Here is a 17192-nt window from a genome sequence, read left to right as displayed (position 1 = left end):
TGTCCAGATCTTCTCATTTCCTATTAAAAGTCAATATAGTTGTTTTAAAGTATTTTTACTAAGATTTTAAATAACATACGTAGGAGGGGGAGACAGAAAAAAGTAAATGGAGACGAAGGGGGAGGGAGGATGGGAAATACAGGATTGTACATAAAGACTCTTGGAATGCGGTTACTAGTTGCTGCGTGGTTGTGCTGACTGATAAACGACTCCAAAGTCCAAGGTGTTGCCAGATTACTAACACCCCCGAAAGGAGGAGGAGGAGGGGGGTGGAGGGGAGTGGGTACTCTTAGCCTGGGCCAGTTACTTGTGCCAGTGTCCTGCAGACCCATAATATCTGTGTAATGGGATTTGGTTCATGAGATTACACCATTACCACTCCTCTGAAATCGCTCCTTATCCTTCGCCTAAGATGTCACCTGTTGGGTGTTACTTTAGTATTCCCATGCTTGTAGCTATTACCCCTCACCTCAGTTCATTTTCCTGGCTGTGGAGAAGGCTATCCATCAGCCATGGCCTGTAAAAGACACTACAAGAAAGGATTTGTACAGATCAACTATATTAATAGCATCATAACCATTTTCAGCACACATTCAGGCAGACTGTAGTGACTGTCGCGTCTCGCTGAATAAGCCCTTCTATTCATATCCTGTGTAAATGTCGCTGTTTGTAAAAACAAGGACCACAGGTAGATACAGCTGCATGTCTCTGCATCCGGCAACCACCAGGGGGCATGTGCAGTGCGGCACGCACACACACACACACACTAGAAACATCAGCTGCCTGCATCCAATGCCGCCACAGTGTAGAACTGTGAATCAGGCCCCACAACTGATACGCTAGAACAACCGTTACAGGTGTCTCTACAATTTGTGTAAATGTATTTTTTATTTTAAAGTTCCACCATCTGTTTTTATGGAACCCGAAGGAGGCGGCTGAAGGTAATAGCTCCATCTTGGTGACAACACGGGCAGGTTGCTAGGTAGAAGTGTGCATAGCAACCACACAGGCTGTAGGGGGCGAGATCTGGGATAGCCTCGCTCTCTGCGTAAGGACGTCCTCCTGAGCTCTTAAAAGGCACTAAAAAGAATCTTAGGTCAACTGCATGGAAAAGCGAGATGGTGATATACCGGAGATATCAATATCCATAAAAAAAGAAGGCGCATCTGGATGTAACACCAGCACAGAGCTGAACACAAGTCAGAGATTCGGGTCCTGTACTTTACCCACTGCCAGACGGCAGCCCGAACCGTCGCTTCCCGCATGCCGCCACTGCCCGGTTACTCTGTTACCCCAATATTCTAGAGGAGCCTCACTTGTAAAGTACACGGTAACAACCCATGCACACTGACCTGTATTCCTAACATTCAAGGAATACGGCATAAACTCTCAATGACCTTTCTCCCCATTTTTTTTAAAAGGACTCATTCTGAATGTAAGCTCTCACAGGCAGGGCCCTCTTCCCTTACTCATACTATCATCTCCCCCATACTCCCTATAACACACCTAACCCTTGGTTGCTACCATCCTGCTGCTTATGTGAAAGTTCTGACCTCTGATGCAGCAACATCTAAACATAGGCTTGCTATATTATCCCTTTAAACTGGAACACTAATGAATTACACAGGTTCTGTGGCTGGATGACTTCAGGCCTGCATTTCACCTGGTTTTAATCAGCCACAGAACCTGTGTAATCCATGAGTGTCCTGGTTTAAAGGGATAGTATGGTAGGGCTAACTATAAACCATATACTTGTCCTGCACTGAAATGCTGGATACACACTGGTAGATACATCTGCAGATTAATTGATCTGCAGATATATCTATGGTCGGACCAGGGAGTGTGTTGAACATACACGCTGCCCAATCCGTCAGGACTGACATCACAAACTGGGCGGGCGTTTACATGCACCCGCACAGTTTAGCTGTCAATCACCGCCGGCTGGTGCAGCAGATGTACGGGTGGACGTCTGACAGCGACCTTTGCACAGAATACACACAGCCATGCATCAATATATCTAACAATATATTGGTCATCGGCTGTGCTGCAGGGCCGACACTATACGTCTGTGAACAATGGCGTTCACAGACATATCGTTTGTACACACTAACGGACCCGCGATATATCGACCAGTGCGTACGCGCCTTAAGTTACCGTTTACCTGTTTTGCTCTTATGTTTATGTACTCGTGCTGCGGAAACCTTGTGGCGCTGTATAAACAAAGAATCAGAACAATGGATAGACCGAAAAATCACAATATATGTGCGAAGAGCAGTTTTGTTTTGTTTTTTTTACAGTTTTCAAAAGCATTTTCCCTATACCAATGATACAGAAAGACCCATGTGCACATAACTAATGAGGGTGGTCTCTACAATCGCACATGCAATGGAGAATGGCCACGGTTGTTAGTGGGAGTTATCTTACAGACCATTCTGCCTAGCACTGCGGTATCGCTGTACCTTGACCATCTACAATATTTATTACTCATGCCTAGAAAATTGTCAAGCGGCTTACATAGAAACATAAAATTTGACGGCAAATAAGAACCACTTGGCCCATCTAGTCTGCCCACTTGGCCCATCTAGAGGCTTCTTTGTTACAGTAACGTTTCTAACCGCCCTCCGTATTTATACATATTTCCAGATATGTTTACAATTCTGATCCGAGACCCTAATGGGCCCTACACACAAAGATCTCACTGAACGATATGAACGTTCTTGTTCATTAATAAACGAGAATTTGTTCATATCGTTCAATGTGTGTAGGCACCAACGATGAACAATGCGCCTACACACTAACTCTCTCTGCCCATGTTACATCTGCCACCCCTCCTGCAGTGCACATGGTTTTGCCCATCTGATAAATTTGCTGCTGCGATCAGATCTGAATTACCCCCAATTTCATACACCCATAATGAGCATTGCACAGATGTAAGCAGCGACTCGTGTATACCTTTTCCTTGTAATACCCCATACGTACAGTAGCATGCACTCTGTGATAGTGTAATTGAGACGGTTTCCGATTACAGACACTAAGCAGATCACACACGTATATATTACTCAAACATTTTAATAATTGTATAAACACGTAAAACACCAAATTAGAAACATTAGTAGAAAAATAAAATTTTACCTTTTAAACAAATCACCTTCTAATGTACAGGGCATAGCTATCATCATATTTAACATCATAAAGGGAGGAGATTGGTGGGTGCAGCCATTGGGTACAGGTTTGTGCAGCAGTATAACCTTATGGATCAATGGGAGAGACGGCAGAATGTTCCGATGTTGGGGATAAGCAACGTAAGGCACAATTGGGGCAGATGTACTAATCCTGGAGAAGTGATAAAGCAGTGATAAGTGGGAGGTGATAATGCACCAGCCAATCAGCTCCTAACTTTCAATTTACATACTGGAGCTGATTGGCTGGTGCGCTATCACCTTCTACTTATCACTGCTTTATCACTTCTCCAGGCTTTAATACATCTGCCCCAATTATGCCTTACGTTGCTTATCACCAACATCGGAACATTCTGCTGTTCACCTAACGCAAGATGGAATACAGGCTTATTTCCCACTATTGGGGGTCATTCCGAGTTGATCGTTCGCTAGCTACTTTTTGCAGGGCTGCGATCAGATAATCGCCGCCCATAGGGGAGTGTATTTTCGCTTTGCAAGTGTGCGAACGCTTGTGCAGCCGAGCTCAATAAAAAACATTTTGTGCAGTTTCTGAGTTACCCAGGACTTACTCAGCCCTTGTGATCACTTCAGCCTGTCTGGTCCCGGAATTGACGTCAGACACCCGCCCTGCAAACGCTTGGACACGCCTGCGTTTTCCCAAACACTCCCAGAAAACGGTCAGTTGACACCCATAAACGCCCTCTTCCTGTCAATCTCCTTGCATCGGCTGTGCGAATGGATTCTTCGCTAAATCCATCGCTCAGCAACGATCCGCTCTGTACCCGTACGACGCGCCTGCGCATTGCGGTACATACGCAGTAGTGACCTGATCGCTGCGAAAAACAGCAGCGTGCGATCAGGGCGGAATGACCGCCCATTGTCCGCAGACACATATAAGCAATTTCTTGGTGCATACTGGAGATGTATTTGAAGTGATATCTGTAACATTTTTCCTTCCTATGGAAATACTCTTATAAAAATAATATTAGGAAAGATAAGTTATCGCATTTCCTTTCTCTGCCCCATCTACAGGTAAGTCTATGCTTTACATATGTCTACAGAATAAGAACAATTCTACTTACACACATATAGCTATTTCAAATGGGTGACACTAGCAAAAATGTGAATTTTAATATTTTTTACCCAACAGCCCTGTGACTAGCAGAACCATGACAGCACTGCGCTAGGGGGAGAGGGAATTGGCCCCACCAGAGCTGCGCTTCTTCTCCTAGTGTTGCTAATTGGAGAACAGGAAACTCTCTGTCCAATAGGCTCCAGGAATAGAATTAGTTAACGCCAAAACAAAAATGTCACATTCCTGGCAGGCGTTCATGGTGCGGGAATTAGCAGCGCTGCCAGCTGGGGGTACAAGGGTAATTTTAGCAGATTGGTGACCCAAAAGTCACGCCCAAAGCTAAAGGGTCAAATGGTAAAATATTCTTGATCCTGAAAATGAAAGGTCAATAGAGGGGTGTGGATTATTAGATCGACAGTGTCTTGGTCGACCACTATAGGTTGACAGTCACTATGTCGACAGGGTTTGAAGGTCGACATGTTGTAGGTCAACAGGTCGACATGAGTTTTTCATGTTTTTTTGGTGTCGTTTTCTCCGTACAGTGACCGGGAAGCCCAATTAACGACCGTGTCCCCTTGCATGGCTCGCTCGGTACAGATTACTATTCCCGATTGTAGTCCGCGTGGATCGTTAAGTTTGAAAAAAAAAAAAAAATTAAAAACTTGTGTGGACTTTTTGACCTGTCGACCTTGAAAACATGTCGATCTAGTGACTGTCAACCTATAGTGGTTGACCTAAACATTGTCGACCATGGCACTGTGGAACTTCAGACCGGATCCCCAATAGAGATGTATGGAAGCGTGTATAGGTCAGTGCAATGTGCTCACTTATTAGAAGTGGTGGTGACCTGGAAAAGTCCATGTAGAACAGGCATGTCAAATTCGTGGCCCTCCAGCTGGTGTGAAACTACAAGTCCCAGCATACCTTCCACTGATCAGCTTGCAAAGCATGCTGGGACTTTTTTCACAACAGCTGGATGGCCATGAGTTTGACATGCCTGATGTAGAACAAGACCCTACAGTATTACCAGCTCCAGATCACGCAGATATATAGGAAATAGGGAGATGTATCAAAACTTCTACAAAAGGTCAAGTAGGGACGTTGCCCGGAGCAACCAAATCAACTTCTATCTTTATATAATAACTGACTGGGCAGGAGGAGGATGCATTAATTATAAACTAAACCTGCTCATACAGTATGGGTGAACGCCAGCACGAATGATGGAGAACGTGTAATCCCACGTGGATCTGTTGTTAGGACCAGCGCATAATGTCCAGCTGCTATAGACAGACTATAAGAGGAATAATGTCTGGTCTCTCTGCCTCAATGATCCACAGGCAGAACACACGCCTCTCACCTCCCTGATGTGGTAACACGCGTCCCTGCATTGTGCGCACAGCAGGCGCGTGCTTCCTAGACGCGACAAGACGATGCGGCTTAACATCTGAATTCAGTCTGTACATTAGGAATTGCATATCTAAGATCAGCCAAATATGACATTTTCACTTCTCAAAGTGATAGAAGGTCTATAAAACGTTAGTATTGTTACATACATTTACAAACTGGATATCCCGAGAGTTTCAACAAAGCCCTATGATCAACTAAATGGGTTTCTATAAAATATACAAATCCCCCCTTCCCCATATAAAGCTGAAATACCGCATTAAAAGGGCCCATCCTCTGACTGATCAGAGACCCGAGCTGCTAGTTATACCCTAAGGCAGGCATGTCCAAACTGCGGCCCTCCAGCTGTTGAGAAACTACACATCCCAGCATGCCCTGACACAGCTTTAGCATTCTCTGACAGCAAAACTGTCAGGGCATGCTGGGATATGTAGTTTCACAACAGCTGGAGGGCCGCAGTTTGGACATGCCTGCCCTATGGGGTTTAATTAATGTGGTCAGGTGATGATCACAATATAGACAGATCACAAACATTTTCCCATCAGTTCTGGATATGGTTGAACAAGCAATTGGGCAGAATAGATCGTTCTGGTTTTTAAACAACCTAAATGTATACGAATCTCCGCATTTATAGGTCGCCACTGGCTGCCAATAACAGCTTCGCTATCCAACTTGGTTGCAAACCCATCGCCAACCATGGCTTTATAAAGTGGATGGAACAAAGCGGCACATAGAGGCCAATTAGTTGTGTTCTTCAGACCGTGTTCATGAACATGCAACATCAATATTGCGGGAAACCCAGCCAGTAATCGCCGTCATTTGAGGGCCCACATGCTGTGGTATCGGGCTGACTGCAGGACAACTAATTATGTGTAGCCAGCACAAGTCTCCTGAGGGATACGGAGGCTCGCCAGGTGCACATAGGGGGACATTTACTAAGCAGTGATAAGAGTGGAGAAGTGAGCCAGTGGAGAAATGTCCCCATCAACCAATCAGCAGCTCTGTATCATTTTATAGTATGCAAATTATAGATGTTACTTCAGTGCTGATTGGTTGCCATGGGCAACTTCTCCACTGGCTCACTTCTCCGCTCTTATCACTGCTTAGTAAATGTCCCCCTTAGAGATTAAAGGCATGCCTACCAATTACAACTCCTATGCTGCCTGTCTCAGAAATGATAAGCCACGTCACCTAGGCGTTTGCAACCTTTGGTATTGCGTTACTTTTTGTTTTTGTAATTCAAAAGCTTAAAATTCTTTATACAACAGCAATAAATGCTCAAAAAGAGAAATCCTATACAAAATGCATTTCCAGTGTCTTTTGAACCCCCCCCCCCAAAAAAAAAACCCAAAAAAATTTAAAATACAAAACTGTATATGTACACATATATATTGTAGCAGCAGTAGCACTAAAAGAAAGCCTCGATAAAACATTAAAAACAGATTTAAAAGTGGACATATCATCAAAACAGAATTGTTGTATTAGGAACTCTTAGTGGTCTAGAACGACAAAAGAACAAATAAACCCACTAGTTGGGAGGCACGAAGAGGAGGAGTGCAAGTTTGGGAGGTTCAAAGGTCAATTGGTTTGTGTGGTTTTTTTTTTTTTTTTTAGAAAAGCTTAGAGAAAAATCTGTGTTCTTTATCCAGAAAGGGTGTTGGTGGTGGTTGCAGCTCCTATGCAGCGGCTTTAAGTTCTGAATGCAGACGTTTTAAGCCCACGCCTTACTGAACTGCAGATTTCATTGGTATCTGAAAGCCTCGGGACATTCCAGCAACATTTCTTTGACCGGATCTCCGGATGTGTGTCGGTACTCTTACAATCTGATATTCCAGAGTAATATAGCCACGGCTGATAAGGAACAAGCTGCCGATGTAGACTATTCATGGTTAAATACCACGCTTGAACCAAAAAAAAAAACACAAAAAAAAAACCAAGTTTTTGGTCTTAGGCGGGGTGAAAGTGCGGCTCGTTACAAAGTTGCTAAAATCCGTAAAAAGGAAACGAGAAGCACGCAGAAAGTCTGCCCTACGCCGAGCACCAGCGCCTCGATGGGAAACATTTCCTTGGCAGCGGCTTTGTATACCCCAGCGATGGCGGCACCTGTACGACAAAAGCAGAAAGATGATCGGTGTACTGAGCTAAAGAGTCATCAATTACAGTTATATACAGAGTGACAGCAGAGAGACTAACCCTAAGGGGTATATTCAATTGTAGTCGAAAGCTGCCGTCTGTCGAAAAGACAGCAGTTTTGGACTTTTTAAGGTCGAATCGTGATTTCTACCTACTCAATATATCCCAAAAATTTTTGACGATCCACGTGCTTGTGTCGAAAACAGGGCCAAAACCGACAGGTTTTGGCCCCCTTTTTGACCATCTCAGTCCGACATTAAAAAAAAAAATGTCGGACCGAGATGTGGGACCCAGAGCAGGAGAGGAGGGAGAGCCGCAGGGAGACGGGAGACAGCCGTGGGCATCTAGGGGCGATCAGCGCTACAGCACAGCGCTGCAGGAGGATGTCTCACAACCGCGCCGCTCACAGCAGCTTCCACCCGGCTCCAGCAAGTGAGGTCACGCTTGCTGGAGCCGGGTGGACACTGCCGTGAGGTCGGGCGGCTGTGTGACATCCTCCTGCAGCGCTGCTGTTAGCGCTGATCTCCTCAGTCTGCCGGCAGCTGTCCCCCACTGGTCGCCCCCTTCAAATGCATGTCGGAATGGATCCATAGCAAGTTATGGACATACACCTACCTCAAGTGACTTTGTTCATATTAGCTAAACAGGTATTAAAAAGACGTCCTGCCATTGGTGGTCTGGCAAAAGAGACGATATACTTTATCTGTATCTGTTCGCCATGTGTGTAATACCAGTTGTCAGTGTTTCGGGAGAAAAAACACAGTGGGGGGTATTCAATTGTTTGAAAAGTCAATTGGGAGTTTGTTTTTTCCTATCTAATAGACAGTGAAAACAGACGCCCAACCAGCTTTTCAAACAATTGAATTCCCCCCAGGTTGTTTGTTTTGTGTGTGAAGGATACAGGTTGTCCCAGTGAGAAAAGGGGATCAACAGGCCAGGAGGAAATTCCTGCACAATTGTATAATTCACCAGGGCAAATGATTAGCATAGTCTCTGTAATACCCCTTTTCCACTAGCGTAGCACGGGTCGCAGCCGTGTCGTCTGACACGGCTGCGACCCGTGCTACAGCCCCCTGCAGACAGCGCTCACCAACCCGGCAATTGCCGGGTTGGTGACGCGCTAGTGACGCGGCAGGGGCGGCGCTGGGAGATCACATGATCTCCCAGCGCCGCCCTCCCTATGCACTGTGAATGGGAGCCGTGTCGCCTCGACACGGCTCTCGTTCACACTAGACAGCTAGCCGGGTTGAACACGTGTTCAACCCGGCTAGCTACCAGGGTAGGATTCCCGGATCACTTGATCCGGGAATTTGCCGGGGGACCCGTTTCCACTAGGGAAAAACACGGGTAAATGCGCGCCCCCGCGCATTTACCCGTGTTTAAAAGAGCTAGTGGAAAAGGGGTATAAGTTGTCACCGTCTTTAGGTTAGTCCATACTATTACCAGACATAGGGGGAAATCCTAGGAGCAGCAGTACTTGCCGGCGTACTCTTCGCCGATGCCGGCACTTATCAGGAATAATGCATCGCATGCCTCAGGCACCAAAATCCCCAATAAGCAGCCGCAAAAACACATGGGATCAGGGATATAGTGCAGCCATAAAGTATTCACAGCGCTTTACTGTTTCCACATTTTTTTTATGTTACAGCCTTATTGTAAAATGGAACAAATTCATTTTTCCCCCTCAAAATTCTACACACAATAACCCATAATGACAACGTGAAAAAGGTTTTTTTTTTTGTGTGCAAATTTATTAAAAATAAAAAAAACTAAGAAATCACATGTACATAAGTATTCACAGCCTTTGCTCATTACTTTGTTGATGCACCTTTGGCAGCAATTACAGCCTCAAGTCTTTTTGAATATGATGCCACAAGTTTGGCACACCTATCTTTGGGCAGTTTCGCCCATTCTTCTTTGCAGCACCTCTTAAGCTCCATCAGGTTGGATGGGAAGCGTCGGTGCACATTCATTTTCAGATCTCTCCAGAGATGTTCAATTGGATTCAAGTCTGGGCCACTCAAGGACATTCACAGAGTTGTCCTGAAGCTACGCCTTTGATATCTTGGCTGTGTGCTTAGGGTCGTTGTCCGTCGCCCCAGTCTGAGGTCAAGAGCGCTCTGGAGCAGGTTTTCATCCAGGATGTCTCTGTACATTGCTGCGTTCATCTTTCCCTCTATGCTGACTAGTCTCCCTGTTCCTGCCGCCGAAAAACATAGTATAGTATAGGGATGGTATTGGCCTGGCGATATGCGGTGCCTGGTTTCCTCCAAACATGACGCCTGGCATTCACGCCAAAGAGTTCAATCTTTGTCTCATCAGACCAGAGAATTTTGTTTCTCATGGTCTGAGAGTCCTTCAGGTGCATTTTGGCAAACTCCAGGCGATGCAGAGATGGTTGTCCTTCTGGAAGGTGCTCCTCTCTCCACAGAGGAATGCTGTAGCTCTGACAGAGTGACCATCGGGTTCTTGGTCACCTACCTGACTAGGGCCCTTCTCCCCCAATCGCTCAGTTTAGACGGCCGTCAGCTCTAGGAAGAGTCCTGGTAGCTCAGAACTTCCATTTACGGATGATGGAGCCCACTGTGCTCATTGGGACCTTCAAAGCAGCAGATATTTTTCTGTACCCTTCCCCAGATTTGTGCCTCAAGACAATCCTGTCTCGGAGGTCTACAGACAATTCCTTTGACTTCATGCTAGGTTTGTGCTCAGACATCAGGTGTGGGACCTTCTATAGACAGGTGTGTGCCTTTCCAAATCATGTCCAATCAACCGAATTTACCACAGGCGGACTCCAATTAAGCTGTAGGAGCATCTCAAGGATGATCAGTGGAAACAGGATGCACCCGAGCTCAATTTTGAGCTTCATGGCAAAGGCTGTGAATACTTATGTACATGTGATTTCTTAGTTTTTTATTTTTAATACATTTGCAAAAATCCCCCAAAAAACTTTTTTCACGTTCTCATTATGGCGTACTGTGTGAAGAATTTTGATAGAAAAAATAAATGTATTCCGTTTTGGAATAAGGCTGTAACATAACAAAAAGTGGAAAAAGTGAAGCGCTGTGAATAATTTCCGGATGCACTGTATCCTCGATAACAGGTGTTTTTGCCTCTCCGACGGCTGCTTATATATGTTATCATGCGATCGCAGGTCCAATTTCGGCCATTAAAAATGGCCTCTAATTGGGTACTGCAAAAATAACCATCAGTCATTAATCGCGATATCCGGCCATTTTTAACAGCCAAAACTGCACATACTCCCCATAGAAGGTTATGTAATAGGTTCTGAGATTATGGAACCAGTGTGATTTTGGGGGAGTTGTACTAAGGAATGGTGTCAGTATCCCAGCAGTCAGAATACCAGCAGCGGTCTCCCGACGCTCAGTATCCCAACACCAACTTGGCAAGTACGCTAGTCCTAATCTCAAACCCCCTAACCTTCCCTCCCCGCAGCCTTAACCCAACCCTCATTCCTCCCATTGCTGCATAAACCTAACCACCTTCCTGCAGCCTAAACCTAACCTTCCCCCAGCGGACTGCCCCTAAGCTACTCCACATACTTACTTCCGCCATTCTGGCGCCAATATTGAGATCATGTTGGCATCCCGTTGTCGCTATTCTGAGCAGTTATGAGATTCCGGCGCCGCTATTCGACTGCTGGGATTCCGAACGCCGGGATTCTGACCAGATCCCATACTAAGCCTTGGAAAGTGATAAAGTAGAGATAGGAGCTGATTGGCTGTTTGAGAAATAACAGGAGCTGATTGGCCGCTACTTTGTGCAACTGCTGTTACAGGCTGTGCTTGAGAAATAACAGGAGCTGATTGGCCGGTACTTTGTGTAACTGCCATTTTACAGGCTGTGTTTGAGAAATAACAGGAGCTGATTGGCCGGTACTTTTTGCAACTGCTGTTACAGGCTGTGCTTGAGAAATAACAGGAGCTGATTGGCCGGTACTTTGTGTAACTGCCATGTTACAGGCTGTGTTTGAGAAATAACAGGAGCTGTTTGGCCGCTACTTTGTGCAACTGCTGTTACAGGCTGTGCTTGAGAAATAACAGGAGCCGATTGGCCGGTACTTTGTGCAACTGCTGTTACAGGCTGTGCTTGTGAAATAACAGGAGCTGATTGGCTGGTACTTTGTGTAACTGCCGTTACAGGCTGTGTTTAAGAAATAACAGGAGCTGATTGGTTGGTACTTTCTCTCTCTCCATGGCTCAGTACATCTGCCCCTATGTTTACTAAAACATTATGTATTATACATGTATACACATCTGATGATAAATAAGAAACTTTAATACAAGTAACATTATACAAATAATAGCTTCATAAATTATAAAAACAAACAAAAAAAGTTATACCTGGAACAGTTCATATTTCCTAATCAAATGGAACAGGAACTGGTGAATGATCTGGTTCACTCCTTTTAATTCAGTTTCTGCACCATTGTGGGAGGAATACATACTATTTATCGGCCGGGGCGGGATGCCATCTGTAGAGATCCCGACAGCGGCATCCCGCCCACCAGAATTCCGGCAGCGGGGCAGCACTAAGAGTCCCCTTGCGGGCTCACTGCGTTCGCCACAGGTTCTATTCTCACCCTATGGGTGCCGTGCCCCTGACTGCTGGGTCCCGACAGCCGGCAAATTGATTGCATCCCTTGCGGGAGAGCTCAAAGCTGTCTTTATAGTAGACAAACACATTCACTTACTTGTTAATATCCCTGCAGATATTGGTCCCACGATGCCCATCAGCAAGATGCCCACCGACATAAACCTTCCATACTTGTGGTGACGGAGGGTAAATAGAGCCAACAATCCAGCGGGTATGTGAAAGAAAAGGGAGGAGACCAGTGCCCATAGGAACACACCATACCACATCTCTGCAAAACATCACACAAGAGGCTACAGTAAGGAATCCACAGGAAATCTCATTTCAAAGCTGTACCCACTCAAAAAAACAAAAACTATATATATCCACCGCCACACGAATAAACCTAAAGATGATATACAAGTACAATTTACTTAAAAGAGCCATTTTTGCAGAATTTCTCAATAAGACACTTTTGGCCTAGGGGTGCCGTGAAAATGCAATGCTGATCGATATTCACGGGTGTTGTGATTCACGAACATTTAGGAACCACTGACTTAAGAGAACAGCTTGTAATAAATGCACTTCCGCTATGCAGGGTGATAAAATGCAGCATTGCGGGAGATTAACTAGAGCTAATGGATTAGATGCCAGTGCGTAGAAACATTAGTCAGGCAGAACAGAAGGCCTTTATAACTTTCTTCAAGATATCTGGATTTTCAGCCTTCGTAATAGTTTGAGGCTTTTGTAGCTGCACAGCTAATCTGGGCACCTTGGTAAAACCATGTTCCACTACAGGTACGGCAGATGTAATGTGCAGAAAGATTTAGATGTGAGTGGGGCATGTTCAAACTCAAATCACAATTGCAGCATTTGTAGGCTACATGCAAAAGCAGCCAGTATTTATCCTGATCTCAATAAACATAGATGTATTTCCACCACTTGCAATGCATGTGTAAAGTGACTCCTTGTTTTGCTCCTGACTCCCAATCAGCCCCAAGGAGGGGGGGGGGGTGGGGGTGTTTCAATTCCAGACAGCAATGCTATGTGCTGTCACATCACCACATATCATGACAAATTGAATTCCCCCCATTATATGCAATGCGGTTGAAACATAACAGACTACAGGGGGAATTCAACTGTGGTCGGAACTGCCGTCTTGTCGAAAAGACTGCAGTTTTTGACTTTTTTAGGTCTGAAACTGTTCCAACCTATTCAATCCCCGTTGTTTTTTCGACTTGTCGGCAATTTCGACTTGTTGGAAAACATGTGGATCAACGTAATAGCCACGGATCCACGTGTTTTGTCGGAAGCGAAGTCGAATCCGACAGGTTTTAGCCCCGTTTGCGACAAGAACGGACAAATCCGACAGCACATTGAGATGTCGGATCCTTTCTGACATCAATTGAATATACCCATATGGGGCTAATTGATCCCCCGGGGTTATTCAATTGGTTGTGAACCGTTGGGTCGACAGTAACAGGTGTCGACCTAATGATTGTCGACCTAGACATAGGTCGACATGGAAAAAGTTTTTTCCGGGGGGGGGGTTTGTGTCGTCTTCTTCGTAAAGTGACAGGGAACCCCAATTAGTGCACCGTGTCCCCTAGCATGGCTCACTTTGCTCACCATGTTTCGGGCAAGGTTCCCAATCTAAGACCACGTGGATCGTAAAGTATAAAAATATAGAAAAAATGGGGGGGGGGGGCGGATTGTGAAAAAATTGTGTCAACCTTTGCCACGTCGACCTAATGCATGTCAACTAATAGTGGTCAAGCTAATGAGTATCGACCTAAAGACTGGATACCATTCAATTAGCCAGCAGCACTAATTAGGAATTATTTTTACACCTCTGAACAGAGGCACAAAAAAAAAATCGGATAACCAGCGGGTTAATGGAAGCAGCCACCCTGTTTACACGCGAATCCGGATTCTGTGTGTTCCCGTCCGTTAGATGCGGTCTCAGATGACAAAGGGAGCGCAATTCAATAGCTATAGGCGTTAAAGCCCGAGGCTACCTCCCTTTTTTCACCTGCAGTAATTATCACAGGTAATTGAATTCCCCCTTGGTGGGAGAGGGAACAGCACTGTGATCTCAATGCAGTGGAACTTTCTACGCACAACATACATACATACATACATACATACATATTATGTCAGAGACTGTCAGCAGCCGTTTGTGGCTTTTTCCTATAACAGGCATCAGTGGTAGAACAAGAGAAACGTGAAAGTCAGAAAGTAAAACTCACATTTTAATATGTTGTATAGTGTAAAGGGCCCCATACACTTATGCGACCACATGTCGCGGGCGATCACCCCGGCAGCCTCCCGGGGGGCAGGATCGCCCAAGATACATCGGATGCTGTCCTTTTGCATACGATGCATCTTGGGCGATCCTGGCTGATCCCAGCCATGGCCCCAGGACGGACCTAATTGCAGGTGCAGCACATTCAATCTGGAGGATCCAATCCGATGCTCATGGGAACGCGTATCGGATCGGATACACCTCCATAATGCCCGATTTCATCCGATATATCGGGCCGAATGCCCGAAATTGGATGAAATCGGGCATTATCGCTCTAGTGCAGAGCTGACCAAACCAGTCTTCGAGATCTACCAACAGTTCACATTTTCGAGACCACCTAGCTGGTGCACAGGTGTAGTCATTACTAATTAAGATGTGCTGCATTAATTCCTAACTGACAATTCTACAGATCTCCAGGAGGCCTGGAAAACATGTACTGTTGGTAGATCTCGAGGACCGGTTTGGCCAGCCCTGCTCTCGTGTATGGGGCCCTTTATAGTGATTCTTTATATGTGGAAACGTGAGGTGTACCCAGTCTACTTTGGATTCTGCACCTCCATCACTAGTCAGGTTATTTTGATTAGCCCTAGCATGTTACAGTATACAGCACCACGTGCATCACAGGGAGACTCCTGGTATCACGGCAGAACTGGATACTGGGTCACATGCAGCTCCATATGCAACATTCAGAATGCCGAGTGCTAATGCCACGTCTTCATGTAGCTGCATCACGCAGCTGTCACCACGGGTCTACTACCGTATGCCAGCGCTCAAGAACCCGGCCACCCGTATGCCGGCTGCGTGGCGAGCGCAAAAGATCCCCTTGCGGGCTTGCTGCGCTCACCACGCTATTTATTCTCCCTTCAGGAATGTCGTGGACACCCCAAGAGGGAAAATAGTTGTCGTATACCGACTGTCGGGATTCCGGCGCTGGTATCCCGACAGCCGGCATATCAAGTGCCACCCGTCACCATTAGTAACAGCAATTACACCTGCTCCATGCTGGGCGCAAGAGACCCTCCTGATACAGGTGCCCCCCTCCGCACACGCATCACCCAGAATAGGATTCTACACGCCCACGATGGTTCTCTGCCATGTGTCCGCTCACACGACACCCTGGAACACTCATGTAATGTATGGCATGAAACCGATGAAATCCACCCGGATATACAGAGGGTTATTTTCCACTTCTGCTCACATTCACTAATTGTGGCCACATATAGAGCCAAACGCTATGCACTACAGTGCCCTACAGGGTCACGGGACAAGTGCACTAATGGGGGGGGGGGGGGGGGGGATTCAATTGTTCCTCCATATCGCGCCCATGTCAGTTGGGTTTAGCCGCGTCAAGTGGCAAAACCCAACTAAACAAAGGGGCGCAAGAGTCCAGTTTGGGTGCCCAAGGGTCCCTTTCGCGCATTTCAGCTCGCCACCCCTGTGGGCAGCGAGATAAAATGAAGTTCTCGCACCCGGTGGCAGAAACATCTGAGCAGCTGCCGGCAGGTGCGGGGAACCACAATAACAATTGAATCCCCCCCTTAGTGTATTGCCCAGCTCAGGTCCCACAGTAGCTCTGACAGCGCATGTTTTACAGATCTCCCCAGTACCACTAGTGAATAGCACCACCTATGGATCTTTTAAAACGTGCCAGGCAGTAATGGACCTGCGAGGATATCTGGAAAACATGCACTGTTAGGGGTACTGTGGGACTTCAGTGGGGAAATCACAGGGGCTGAGGATCACAGGCTATATACACTATGGTGCCCTATATAGGGTCAGATGAGGCTATTTCCCCGCTCTCACCCGGGAAGGAGCACAGGGTGGTGGTGCTCGGACACACAGTGGCATTTCCCACCCGCGGCACCAGCCGTAGGCTCAGGATCTGCTGCAACAGCCCGGTCTCGCCGCCCAGTCCTCCTCTGCCGCCACTCTCCATGCTTCCGCCATCCACCGCTCCGCAGGCCGCAGCGCCTCCCCGGGATCTCCTCACACAACTTCCCCGAAGCCCCCGCGTCCTACATCCCGGGACTCGCACCACTCGGGCAACTTAGAACGCGGCGACCAATCACAGGCAAGCGTCACGAATGGGGCGAGGCCGTGAGGGAAATCTCTCTGTGGTGATTGGATGATGGACAAGTCACTCATCTCTGCAGCGAATAGAGGGTTTGTGATCATTTCCTAGCGGTGCGGCGTGACGGTATGTTTGTTGACGTACGTGCTGGGTGCGCACTCCGAGGACTGGCATGAAGTTATTGGAAGCCATATTTGTAGAGGGCGGATGTCAGTGCTGCTGCTTCTGTGCTGCTACCCTTCTGTTTCAGGGAGCGGAGCACCCCCCTGAAATACTCTGGTACTCCTTGTATGACATTCATTGGCCAGGCCAAAGTTCATATGGACAATAGAAGGAAGTCCTTATGGAGCACTTAAGTCTCAGAGACCAAACTAGAGGGGAGATGCTAGAATCAAGTGGGCTAAGGGACCTTTTCCGTAAGGGGGAGGAGTT

At 46.5% G+C, this 17192-nt stretch overlaps 1 protein-coding gene across 1 annotated transcript; it reads right to left on the bottom strand.

Annotated features, from left to right (window-relative positions):
- Positions 1-7085: 7085 nt before the first annotated feature.
- TMEM170A (transmembrane protein 170A) lies at positions 7086-16827 on the bottom strand. Its single transcript, XM_063945751.1, has 3 exons — positions 16493-16827; positions 12506-12676; positions 7086-7761 (listed from the first exon to the last, which is right to left on the bottom strand). The coding sequence occupies exons 1-3, from the start codon at positions 16623-16625 to the stop codon at positions 7631-7633; spliced, it is 435 nt and encodes a 144-aa protein (XP_063801821.1). The 5' UTR covers positions 16626-16827; the 3' UTR covers positions 7086-7630.
- Between the last annotated feature and the right edge of the window lie 365 nt (positions 16828-17192).

The sequence above is a fragment of the Pseudophryne corroboree genome, chromosome 11, assembly GCF_028390025.1.
Source record: "Pseudophryne corroboree isolate aPseCor3 chromosome 11, aPseCor3.hap2, whole genome shotgun sequence".
NCBI classification, from domain to species: domain Eukaryota; kingdom Metazoa; phylum Chordata; class Amphibia; order Anura; family Myobatrachidae; genus Pseudophryne; species Pseudophryne corroboree.
This window is presented reverse-complemented; position numbering and strand designations above follow the sequence as displayed.